We start from the raw sequence: 13,621 nt of genomic DNA on the forward strand, positions 1-13,621 counted from the left end.
GAGGAGGGAGAAGGGAGTATTGGGGCTTGTTCTAGCGTAACCAATTACCCCCAACTCACTGGCTTGATACAACAACTATCTTATTTATTGCACCGTTCTGTGGGTCAGGAATTTAGGCAGTGCTCAGCTGGGCAGTTGTTCTGCCCCATTTGGTACCCTTTGGTGATCGTCAGCTGAGGGATGGTCTGGTCTGGAAGGTCCAAGGCTGCTTCATTCATGTGACTGGCGCCTTAACTGGGTGGTTGGAAGGCTGGGCTCTGCTGAGACTGCTGACTGGAGCCCCTACGTGTGGCCTCCCCAGCATGGTGGTCCCAGGTCTCTTCCATGGCGGCTCAAGGCTCACAAAAGACCCAGGCAGAAGCTGCGAGGCTCTTTCAGACCTGGCTTGGGAAATCTCAGAACATCACTTCCTCTACATCCTATTGGGAAGCAGGTCCCTTACCAGCGCAGGCCAGCGCAGGTGTAGGGAGGGGGGAACTAGACTCACCTCTCACTGGGAGAAGTCATGGGCATTTGTGTTCATCTCTGATCTGCCACTCTGACACAAGAGCCAGTGGGAGACTTTTGGAGTGGGGTGGGGGTTGAGTAGGGTGGTGGCGTGACACATGACCAAACGTACTTTTATTTTTTTATGTTTATTTATTTGAGAGAAAGGACATGTGCGAGAGCGTGGGGGGAGGGACAGAGAGAGAGAGGGAGACAGAGAATCCCAAGCAGACTCCACACTGTCAGCACAGAGCCGGATGCAGGGCTCAAACTCACAAACTGTGAGATCATGACCTGTGTCGAAGCCAAGAGTTGGACACTTAACCGACTGAGCCACCCAGGTATCCCCAAATGTACTTTTAGATTTGGGGCAAAGATCAGATGATAGTGGATTGAAGAGTCTATGAGCACTAGAAGCAGGGCAGTGGGCGAGAAGCTCTCTTGGCTGTGAAGAGAAGGTGGTATGGGAGGGGAGGCTCAGAGGGAGACCCAGGGTCTAGGGGCTGGCTTGTGTTACTTGTTTACTCTGAAGATGGGTGAGGTCACCAATGACCCAGTCTGTTCCAGATCATGGAAGTACATTTCTGTTCTATGAACTGGACTTTTAACTGATTAAACACTGTAACTTCTCTTGCCTCCTTCATGTCTTTCCCGGGATACCCCTGTAATTCCTTTTGTCTTCCTAATAATGCCATCCCCCTGGCCTAGGCCAGAAGCCTGTATGCCATTACCTTTCTCTGTCCCTCCCTCCGTGCAGCCAAATGGGTCTCCAAATACTATTGATACTTGTCTTCAGAACCGAGGAGCTCAACTGTGGCTGCAAGTGCACGTCCCCTGTGGAACTTTGACAGTGTGCACACCTGGAGCCCTGTACCAGAACTGCCGACTCAGCATCTCTTGAGACCTAGGTGTGCATAGGTTCGTAAAGCTTCCCTGGTGATTCTCATGCTGACTTAGCACTGAAAACAATGCTCTGCAAGCTTTGTCTAATCCTCCAGTTCCTTTCCTTGCTGCTTGGGTTTAGGCCGTTAAAGTTTCCCGTGGCTATCAGGACGAATTCCGACCAACATGGTGGCTCAAGGGGGCAGAATTTATTCTCCCAGTTCTGGAGGCCTCAAGTCTGGAGTCATGGTGCAGGCAAGGCCATACTGCCTCCAGGAGCCCAGGGGGTGGGGGTGGGGGGCAGGATCTTTCCTTGCTTCTTCCTGCTTCCTGGAGGCTCCAGGCATTTCTTGGTTTGTGAGGGTCTAGCCCTAGTCTCTGCCTTCATGTTCCCATGGTCCTCTCTGTCTCTTCTCCTGTGTGTCCCTTTATGAAAATGCTTGTTCTTGGGTTTAGGGCCCTCCAGTGGCCTAGGATGATTTCATCTCCAGGGCTTTAACTACATCTGCAAAGACCCTTTTTACAAAGGTCTGGGACATGGTCCCATTGACTTGGGGGCCACTATGTGACCCGTTCCACTTCCCATATGGGTAGGCTTCTTCTGCCATCTGGTCATCTTGAGTCCAGTCTGGCTGTCCATCCTGCGCTGTGCTGCCTTAGCGATGACTTTATATCCAATTGTGTTAGTCCTTTGCTTAAACTTACCAGCTCCCCATTCCCCTTAGGGTAAAAAGCCATGCCCCTTATGGAGTGCCAGGCTGTTGTGTAACCTGGCCCCTGCCTTTTACCTGCCCCCCCCCCACCCCGCCGCCCCACTGCTTCTCTTTCCTTGAACTCTTTGCTTTCACAGTAATGAACTGCCTATACTCCTTGTCCTTGTATATAGTATTGCCCCACCTTCCCCCTGTAGTGTTGTTCACATTTCAAGGCCGTTCAAGCATTGGGGTTCCTGCGTGGCTCAGTCAGTTAAGTGTCTGACTCTTGGTTTCAGCTCAGGTCATGCTCTCACAGCTCGTGGGTTCGAGCCCCGCATTGGGTGCTGTGCTGACAGTACAGAGCCTGCTTGGGGTTCTCTCTCTCCCTCTCTCTCTTCCCTACCCTTCTTCCCACTCCTATTCTCTTTCTCTCTCAAATAAAATAAATTTTAACAAACAAAAAAGGCCATTCAAGCATTGTATCCTCCATGCAACTTTCCCTCATGCTTCTTCCCACGTGCTTTGTGCCCTAGTGCATCTTGTTGTTTACATACCTTATCACACTAGTTTTTATGCCTTTCTTTGCTTTTAAGTGGAGTGATCTGAAGACAAGGAAACTGATACTCATCACTGTAGCTCTAGTACTTGGTCATTCATTCAGTATTCATAACGCCATGTAGCTTAACCTAATTAGAAACTTGTCTCGTTGGGACCCTATTTCCAATAGGAAATGCCTCCGATTTCCAGTAGGATTTGTTACTGAGCATGGTCTAGATGGATTGAGTAAGTAGGTAACCTGCGTGTAGGCTGGCTTACTGTTTGCTTAACCTGCAGGTATCGTGCTTGGGCAACGTAAACATTTCTGCGTATGGTAAGATGACACGTCTGGTTTTTGCGGGTTTATCCTCCCCTTTATGGTAGATAGGACTTTGGGGTTGTAGGTAGCAGAAACCAACCTGAGTTAGCCGAAACTAGAAAGAATTTCACGAACAAGGGTCAGCATGCATCTGGGTCACTAGAAGCCCTAAGGATCCTCTATCTCTTGTTGTTGCCTGTCTCCGTTCATCTGCTTCATTCCTCACTTCTCTGCTACTTCATCATGTGACACATTGTGACATCCCCACAGTTTGTGCACTTTGATTTTGCAGCCCTGGACATCCGCAGAGACTGGCTGGGTGTGTCTCAGGGTCAGTGTTGTGTTTTCTGGGATGAGAAGGTCATTGGCCAATGTGGGCCAGCTGTCCACCTCCAGCCATTCAGCGACAGTGTGGTGGGGAGGGTGCCGGCCTGGCCATTTCACTCACGCGTGGTGCTCGGGCTCACCTTAGGGAGTTAAGGGATGGATGCCTGAGGAGGGAGTGTGGTGGTGAGTGGATCCCCGAGAAGCATCTGACACGCTCTTGCTAGGTTTAGTGTGCACTTAAAAGATGCAGTAGAGGGGCGCCTGGGTGGCGCAGTCGGTTATGCGTCCGACTTCAGCCAGGTCACGATCTCACGGTCCGTGAGTTCGAACCCCGCGTCAGGCTCTGGGCTGATGGCTCAGAGCCTGGAGCCTGTTTCTGATTCTGTGTCTCCCTCTCTCTCTGTCCCTCCCCCGTTCATGCTCTGTCTCTCTCTGTCCCAAAAATAAATAAACGTTGAAAAAAAAAAAAAAAAAAAAAAGATGCAGTAGAGAGCTGGGGAGACTCGACAGGGCCCGGGAAATCCTGCCAGATCCTGTACCATTTGCCTTGAGGCTTCAGTGGTGAAAATGTTCCTCTAAATTGTTGAGAGCCCTAGTAGCTTTAATTGATTTCCACATGTTTCTCTTAGTACAAAATATTCATCTTGATTTAAGTGATTGGGAAATATGTTAAAGCAAAGCGGGTTTATAATGGTGGTTTTCTTATGGGTACATTCATTAAAGTAGCAATCACAAACATGTGTAAGAAAACAATGTATGTTTTGATCTTGCCTCAGAAAAAGGAGACTGGAAATAAATCATCTCTGTATTCTGGAGACACTGTTATGTAGCGCGTGTTTCTTTGTGATGGAAATGGGAACAGATTAAAAACACAGCAGGAATAACTTCGAGTGATAATTTAAATCCATCCTCAAACTGTAGCTACCAGATTGTAACAAAAAACCCCTTTGTTCCAACTCTTACTGTAGTGAGCCTGATGTCCCCTTCGCCATACTGGCCACCAGGTACTTCTGGGTGGGGCTCAACAGAGACAGAGGTAAGACTTGGAGGAGAGGAATGAGCCACTAGATGTGCTCTCCCTGACTTTGGTGTTCTGAAGGAGCTGTCCTATATATGTAAAACTCAAAAGATTCCCTTCCCTTCTTTCTATTCTCTTCTTTAAAGGAACGTCTCCAAAGAAGGAGATGGAGAATAGTCATGCCAGTGTGGCAACATGAGACCTTGGTCAGAACTTACAGAGACCTTTTAATCGAGTTAGAAGTACAATTGAAAGAATCACTAACTGCAGTCCTGCATTTCTTTTCTTTTTTTTTTTTTTAAGTTTGTTTATTTTGAGAGAGACAGAACGTGAGTCAGGGAGAGGGAGAGAGAGAATCCCAAGCAGGCTCTGTGCTGTCAGCACGGAGCCCTATTTGGGGCTCTGTCCCATGAACCATGAGATCATGACGTGAGCTGAAACCAAGAGGTGGACGCTTAACTGACTGAGCCTCCCAGGTGCCCCCTGCCTTTCTTTTAAACACTGGTATTGGGGCGCCTGGGTGGCTTGGTTGGTTAAGCATCCGACTTCGGCTCAGGTCACGATCTCACAGTCCGTGAGTTCAAGCCCCGCGTCGGGCTCTGTGCTGACAGCTCAGAGCCTGGAGCCTGTTTCAGATTCTGTGTCTCCCTCTCTCTCTGACCCTCCCCCGTTCATGCTCTGTCTCTCTCTGTCTCAAAAATAAATAAATGTTAAACACTGGTATTAACTTCAGGTATTAATGTGGGAGAGCTACATTAAGGACATTGTTTTCCAGATGACTTTTTAAGTTATTTGACAGTTTGGACTAAAACTCCTCTTTTTTTATTTCCGGGCCTCTTTATGGGCAACCCTCTTGTGACGAACGTAAAATCGGATTTCACAAGTATTTTTGCCTACCTGACCGTATACGGTTCGAATAGCAATGGGAATGAATGTAGAGAATTCAGAACTCTTAAGACTGCAAGTAACTAAATTTGGTCTTCTTACAAATAACGATCCTAAAGACATTAACATGATTTGGGAGTGAGAGATGAGGTTTAATTAGTATGCTATTTTCTAACTAGTTCATTTAAAAATATTTCTTGAGTGTTTCTCTGGGGTCCATTAGAACAACACTTGCTAAATTGAGCCAGCTCTAATACAGCCTCTGCAGAATTCTCATTTGCTTATTTATACTGTCTCTTTCCAAAAAGATTTGAAGAGTCTGACTTTATAGAATAGGAAACCTATAATTACTTTGTACATCACCCTTAAATTAAGTTTCTGGAAGTGATTTGAATTTCATTACAGCTGAAGTCTGTTTTACAGCCCGTTCCTTCTATGGGGTGTTTAGTGGGCAGCTTTTTATGACCATCCCTGTCTCTCCCCTTTTTCCATCCTTTATTCTTAAAACTTTAAAAATCTACAAGTAAATGAACTCTTTCATCTTTGTTTATAGGTACAATGGTGCTTTACCTAATGGAGACCGCGGCCGGAGGAAAAGCAGATTTGCTCTCTATAAGCGGCCAAAGGCTAATGGAGTCAAACCCAGCACGGTCCATGTGATATCCACGCCACAAGCGTCCAAGGTAGGTGGTTCCTACAGAATTGGGAAGGCCTTGGCAGATGGTGACTTTTGGTACTTCTTGTCGTCACTGCTCTTTTCTTTCAGTCTCTTTTCTCTGTGGGACAGTTTCTCAGTCATTTAGGCCAGATAATTCTTTGTGGTTAAGGGCTGTCCTATATATTGTATGTTTAGCCACATCCCTGGCTTTGACCCACTGGATGCCAGTAGCACATCCCCACTCCCATCCCCTGTTAAGACAACCAAACAGGTCTCCAGACATTGCCACATGTCCCCTGAGTGGTGAGGTGGGCAGACCCTCCCATCCCGCTACCCCCTGATGGATCACTGCTTGGGATATAGTGGAACCAACATTTATCACTTTAGAAGAGTTGTATTGAAAGATAAATGATGTTCCTTAACTTAGTTTTTGTGTTAAGTCTTCGTGAACCTCACTAAGATTTGTCATTTTCCTTCTATTTATTGAGCACTAGCTGTTTTTATACAATCTACATGTACCTGGAATTTGGGTCATTATTAGAAAGATTGGAAGTAAACAGAGCTAAGTGCCATAGGACGTTTACTATATCTCTTCTCATAGCTTTGAAGTCTATAAAATGTTAATTTTTCTATGATTTTCTGATCTATAAATGGGGAGAAACCTGAGTTTCCATTCTGGGTAATATATTCTACTTGTTTAGATAGGACAGTTTTTTCTTTTAATTCAATTATTTAATGTGTAATATAGTTTCTTTTTCTAGAAAAATTGGATTTACCTGAAATTTCTATATGGTGCATTGGCTAATACATATTTATCATAATGGGTTTGGACCATCTGGAATAAATACGACTTGATTGCCATTTTTACTGAAAACCCGTGGGTCAGAGAGAATCGAAAAGCTTCGTGGAAGTACGTGTGGTTTTGATACTCAGTCTTAGAAACAGGTGACCTTTGTTAATGTTTTTTATTAAAAGACCTCCTGTTGCTGAAGGAGTTTCTGAAGCAGTGCCATGAAAAAAGTTTGCTAGAATGTACCAGTTAAGATTGCCTTGTATTAATGAGGGAATGGCTAGATCTGAAAATATGAAACAACTAGGAAAACAGGAAAGATAACTATTTAGCAGCCAAACTTGGCTAGAGAAGGGGAAATAAAGTAAGTTTTATGAAGGGAAGGACACTTGATAAGGAAAACAAAAGAAGTCAGATTTACAAAGATGCTGAGAAAAGGAGGAAGTGAAATAACAGAATCTTGGAAGGCTAATGAGTATGAGAAGTATTTGATAGTGCAAAAATATTTGGAGGATACCAAGACCAAAGTTTTTTTTTCTAACTCATTTGTTTACATTCAAATTAGTTAACATACAGTATAGTATTGGTTTCAGGAGTAGATTCAGTGATTCATCCCTTACATACAGTACCCAGTGCTCATCACAAGTGCCCTCCTTACTGCCCATTTAGGCCCATCCGCCTGCTTACCTCCCCTCCAGCAACCCTCAGTTTGTTCTTTGTGTTTCAGAGGAAAATAATATAAAAACAGGGAGGGAGGCAAACCATAAGAGACTGTTAAAGACAAAAGTTTTTAAGCAAAAAAAGTTCTGATATTATAGACCTGGTCCTTCCATTTGTCTGTGTGTTGATCTTCCTCTAGCTCAGTAACTTTACTTTCCTTAATCTTAGATTTTATATTGATACCATGGCTTTACATATTTAAGAAAATGTATAGAAATCTTTGATTACTCAGGCTTCATTTTTAAAAATTTTTTATTGTTTATTTTAGAGACGGAGACAGAGTGTGAGTGGGGGAGGGGCAGAGAGAGAGGGAGACACAGAATCTGAAACAGGCTCCAGGCTCTGAGCTGTCAGCACAGAGCCCAATGCGGGGCTCAAACCCATGAACCATGAGATCATGACCTGAGCCAAAGTCGGATGCTTAACCGACTGAGCCACCCAGGCGCCACCTCAGGCTTCATGTTATGATAGAATATGAAATATGGCTGGAATATGTAATAGATCTTCCAGTAGCTACTATCGGAAGATCACTGGCTTTTCCTTTATTCACTTCCTACCTCCATGTGCTCCAGTTTAACTTTTCATAAAGGTTTTACTTTTTATAATTGAATTTTACCCGAAGTTATTTAAATTCTGAATCTTTTGGTAGTTGTCTGTCTCAATCTGTGTTTATGGTCTACATTACTAGTAGTAAGAGGAAATTGGAACTTTGTCTTGTAACCTGGGAAAATCATACATTCTCAGAGCCTCTGTTTCCTCATATATAAAATGAATGAGTTGGCTATAGGCAGGAGCCATGCTGAATCAGATAAGATACTTCTGTTATAAGCAACAAATGATTCTGGCTTAAAAAAAAAAAAACAGCAAAACTGGAGAAATTATTAAAGATTAGGATAGGGACAGCTCTGCTGAGTATGAACAAGAGTTAATGCGGGTCTTGTTTAACGGGGGTTGTAAAGCGACTTGTCTCCAGCTACCTTCTGTCTCTTTTAGAGGTTTTTAATTGTCAGGAAAGGGAATCTGAGAGGCCTGGCCAGGGTCAGTCAGCTATGACTAAGGGAGATGAGTAGATCAGACACACTGAGCTGATCACCTAGCCCTTACTGCCTTTTGCTTATATGCATGTTACTCATCCTGGTATCTGTACAATGAGGGCCTCATGCAACGTATTCCGCCCTACCTGAGCCTAGCACCTTGCTCACAAATTCCTCACTCCTGTTCCCTCTCAAACTCTCATTTCTGGTCAGCTGTGCCTGCCTCTCCTCCCACCTGCTCTGTTGACCCCTAGACAAAGTTTCTTACATATTTAACCTTTGCTTCAAATGTTTCTCCTCCTGCCTCACCTTAACTGAATGCTGTTTTTTCACAGGTATGGCCTTTTTCCTTTCTTCCATCTCCAAGTTTATTGGACTCAAAATGATTTCCTTCTGTTTCCATTTCAGTGTGTTTTTTTTTTTTTGTTTTTTGTTTTTTAATGTTTACTTATTTTTGACAGAGTGAGAGACAGAGCACAAGTGGGGGATGGGCAGAGAGGGAAGGAGACACAGAATCCAAAGCAGGCTCCAGGCTCCGAGCTGTCAGCACAGAGCCCGATGCGGGGCTTGAACTCAGACTGCGAGATCATGACCTGAGCCGAAGTTGGACGCTCAACCGACTGACCCACCCAGGCGCCCCTAGTCTGTTCCTTAAGTCTACTTTGATGTAAGCTGCTGATTACCCTGCTTCCCCTGACCTCCCTGACCTGCAGTCCACTCTTCTGCATATTCCACTGACTTAGTACCTAGTCCCTTCTGTTTCTCCCTGACCTTTGCTAAACCATGCATTGGCCTCCATGGGTCATAATATTTTACCTCTTCCAATTTGACCATCACTTGCACTTTTCCCACTGATATGGTGCACTTTGTAGTCCATTGTCACTTGAAGGTGACCATACCCTCCAGTTCATTCTACCTGTGAATAAATAGGCTTTCTTACCTGATCTCAAGACCTCTAGCCCTTTAGCCTGTCCTTACTCTTGTCAAGGTTGTTGGTCTACTTGGCTTTTCCAGTTATGTGTCAACTTTACCCTAGATTTCTTTTCTCAGGTACCTGCCGGTTAGCCCTCCTGGTGAGTCCTTGCCTCTGGGCCCTTCCCAGGCCCTCCTGTATTGCGTTTTCTTCCCTCTTGCTCACCCCGTTTCCTGTCAGAATGCCAGGGTCTGTGGTAAACTTGACAAAAGCTGTTTGACCTGAATCAGTAGTGGTTTATCTGCCCTGAAATTTGATTGTGCAATACTGGCAGTGAAAGGGTCATCTTTGATTGGAGCTGTAAACAGGAGATCTTAAAGGGTAGGTGTGTTACCATTGTTAGTCAAGAGGCCAAGTGCTCACATTCCATGTTGTTTCTTCCTTCTGCCCCACAGCCCAGTGGAGTATCAGGATGTACCCTTTTGTTGATGGTAGTGGCTGCTGGAGAATGGGGTCTCCGTCTTCCACGCATGCCACAGTCCAAGCAAAGTCAGATCAGGATGGTAAATATGTGCTACTGTTGTGTAATCTCTGTGTAATCTCTATTTGTGTGCGTATTTGCTCTTGAAATAGTAATACTCCAAGATACTTCACCTAATATATAATGTGTTCAAAGAAAACCGAAAGTCTTGTTTTGCTTTTGGCATTTAGCAATTTATTTACTGTTCATTTATTCAAAAAATATTTATCTAGCACTTTTCTATGGCCAGGCATCATGCTAGGTATTGGATATACTGCAGTGTGCAAACCTTGTCTGCATGAAGTACATTGTCTAGTGAGGAGGCCGACACTAAGTTCTCATGTGAATACATGCTAACTGCATGTTGTGGGAAGTGCAGTGCAGGAAAAGACGATGGAGCTGTGAGGACAGTGGGCGGGGGGAGGGGGGGAGCAAGAGCTTGGATTGGGTAGACAGGGAAGGGCCTCTGAGGGGATGGCACCTGAGCTTGGAGGTGAGGGGTTAGGAGGAGTTAGCCAGGAGAGCAGAGAGATCTGGAACAGAGATTTGGGGTTTTTTGTTAAAGGAAACATTGAGGGGTGCCTGGGTGACTCAGTTGGTGAAGTATCCAACTCTTCATTTTGGCTCAGGTTCTCATGATCTCAGATCTCAGGTTCGTGAGTTCTAGCACCGTGTCAGGCTCTGCACTGACCATGTGGAGCCTGCTTGGGATTCTCTGTCTCCCTCCCTCTCTGCTGCCTCTCTCTCTCTCTCTCTCTCCCTCTCTCTCAATAAATAAACTTAACACCCTTCACTGTTTCCTCTTTTTTTTTTTTTTTTTTTTTTTTTTTTTTTTTTAAGTAGAGGACATGATATAATAGGACTAAGAATTTAAGTCCATTTTTGTTCATTTCCTTTTAAGGTTGTGGGACAACTGTTTTGCTCTTAATTAATCGGTAAATAGGGTCGTGGTGGTGGTGACTATTTTGGTAGCAACATGGTTTAAATTTAGCAACATTATAGAGGAAAACTCATCATCGTGGTTTTCCCTTCTAGGCTATGCTTTGTTGAAATCTCCTGTTTTGGGCATTTTTACTTCTTAAAAGTAACAGAGTATCATTTTGTTCCAGTTGGCATGTTTCAGAATGGAAAAATATCAAAGGTCTCCAAGTGACAGTGTTAAAGCAAGAAGAACTATTTCATGTGATTGTTGCAGCCAGGACTGTTCTTGGGTTGTTCACACTGCAGTGGCCCTCCTGGTTGATACTAACACTCTTCTGTATCCATGAATAATACAGTAGTAATATGAGAAGTGGTAATATAAATTGCAGTGTAACTCATTCGTTCAAGCTAATTTTGTAGGCTGTAGTGGGGTCTGCTCTTGAAATCCTGTCTGTACAGCCTGGGTCTTGGTGCTGTGGGTGGCATCTCTCTGCTGTGCAATTATTAGGAAGCCGCAGACATCTGTGCCATAGGAGTCATCTGTGTATCATTATCCTCAGACTATTTAATGCAGCTTTTAACTAGTGGGTTGTTTTTTTTAACTTTGTGTTCTTTCATTGTTAACGGACTATTCTTGAGTTTCGTGGCGTCTGGTGTTTTGATGTTTATAAGTTCAAGAATTTCATTTTATTGTACAGGAGCAACAAGGTGTGGGTAAGTTTTATCCTTCTAGATCACATCAACGTGAACATTCTGAATCTGAAAAAAAAAAACTAGTAATCCACTGCAGCCTAGAATATCTTTGTGTACTATACAGGAATATAAACCTAAAATAGTGTGTACTTACAGAAGGGAATACAGCTTAATTATTTTAACAAAATATAAATACAAGCAACCTGACCCTATACCTCAGTGAACTAGAAATGGAACAACAAGCTAAGCCCAAAGTCAGTAGAAGGGAAGAAATAGCCAAGATCAGAGCCAAAACAAATAGAAAAAAGACAAACGATCAACCAAACTAATAGCTAGTGTTTTGAAAAGATAAAGATAGATCTTTAGACTCCCCAAGAAATGATGACTCAAAATTAGGAAGACATTACAATTGCTACCCCAGAAATAAAAAGGATAATAAGAGATTAGCATGAACAAATATTTGCCAACAAATTGATCAACATAGGAGAAATGGATACATTCCTAGAAATACAGCCTGAGACAGAATCCTGAAGAAATAGAACATCTGGACAGGCCAGTTACTATTAAGGAGATTGTGGAGGGGTTTGATTGCTAATTGAAAGTAAAGACCAGATGACTTCACTGCTGAATTCTACCAAACATTTAAAGGGGACTTTATAACCATTCTTCTCAAATTCTTCCAAGAAATTGAGGGAATACTTTCAAACTCCCTTTTACAAGGCCAGCATTACCCTGATACCAAAACCAAAGACACTATAAGAGAAGAAAATTACACGGCAATATCCCTGATGATCACAGATGTAAAAATTCTCAAAATGTCAATGAATTCAGTACAGTAAAAAGATCATGCACCATGATCAAGTGGGATTTATTCCTGGGACGCAAGAATGAATGATTCAACTTTTGCAAATCAGCAAATAAACTACGTTAACAATAGGAAATTAAAGTTGCAGGATGATCTCAAAGATTAAGGGGAAAAAAAACAAAAAATCAACATCCATTTATGACTAAAAATGTGCAACAAATTGGCTACAGAGAAATGTACCTCAACATAATAAAGGTCACTTGTGGCAAGCCTACAGCTAATCTCATAGTCAACTGAAAAACTGAAAGCTTTTCCTCTAAGGTCAGGAGTAAGACAAGGATGCCCACTCAGGATCCTTTTATTGAATATCGTACTAGAAGTCCTAGGCAGAGCAATTAGGCAAGGAAAAGAAATAGTCTCCCAAACTGGGAAGGAAGAAGTAAAATGATCTATTTGCAGATGACATTATATATACATAGAAAACCCTGAAGACTACACCAAAAACTGTTAGAACGAAGATGAATCAGCAAAGTTGCGATATATAGAATCAATATACAAAAATCAGTAACAAATGCAGGTATCAAAACAATTTCATTTACAGTTGCATCAGGAAGAAAAAATAGGAATAGGTTTAACCAAGGAGGTGAAAGATGTGTTCACTGAAAACTATAAAATGTTGGTGAAAGAAATTGAAGACACAAATGGAAAGAATAATTCTAACCCATGAGCATAAGCTAACATTGATGACCATACTAGCCAAAGCAGTACTATCAGAATTCCAACAGTAATTTTCAGAGAAGTAGAATAAACAATTTGTATGGAACCACACAAGACCCTGAATAGCCAAGGCAATCTTGAGGAGGAAGAACAAAGCTGGAGATATGCTTCCTGATTTCAAACCATATCACAAACCTTATAGTGATCCAAACAGGATGGTATTGCCATAAAAACATACATGTAGGTCAATGGAACAGAATAGAGTCCAGAAATAAACCTACACATATATGGTCTATTTGTGACAAAGGAGCCAAGAGTAATTAAAGGGGGAAAGCTGGTCTTTTCTATAAAATGTTTTGGAAAAACTGGACAGCCACATGCGAAAGAATGAAACTGGTCCCCTATCATATATCATACACAAAAATCAACTCAAAGTGGATTAAAGGCTTGAGTATAAGACTTAAAACCATAAAATCCTAGAGTAAAATATAGGGAATAAGCTCCTTGACTTAGGTCTTGGCGATAATTTCTTGACACTAAAAGCAAAGGCAACAAAAGCAAAAATAAATGAGTGGCACTACACTATGCTAAAAGCCTCTGCACAGCAAAGGAAATGGTCAACAAAATGGAGAAGCAATCTCAAGAGTAGGAGAAAATATTTACAAATCCTGTATCTGATAAGGAGTTAATATCCAAAGTCT

The 13,621-nt window shown here is 42.9% G+C and overlaps 1 protein-coding gene across 1 annotated transcript in view; it reads left to right on the plus strand.

Annotated features, from left to right (window-relative positions):
- The window catches only part of PELI2 (pellino E3 ubiquitin protein ligase family member 2), a 202,332-nt gene that overhangs the window by 49,558 nt on the left and 139,153 nt on the right, over positions 1 to 13,621 (plus strand). The window contains exon 2 of the mRNA XM_060619905.3: positions 5,703 to 5,832. Within this exon, the coding sequence (XP_060475888.1) occupies positions 5,703 to 5,832 (130 nt within the window). The remainder of the gene's footprint in view (positions 1 to 5,702; positions 5,833 to 13,621) is intronic.

This window comes from Panthera onca, chromosome B3 (assembly GCF_046562875.1).
Source record: "Panthera onca isolate mPanOnc1 chromosome B3, mPanOnc1 haplotype 2, whole genome shotgun sequence".
Taxonomy (NCBI): Eukaryota; Metazoa; Chordata; class Mammalia; order Carnivora; family Felidae; genus Panthera; species Panthera onca.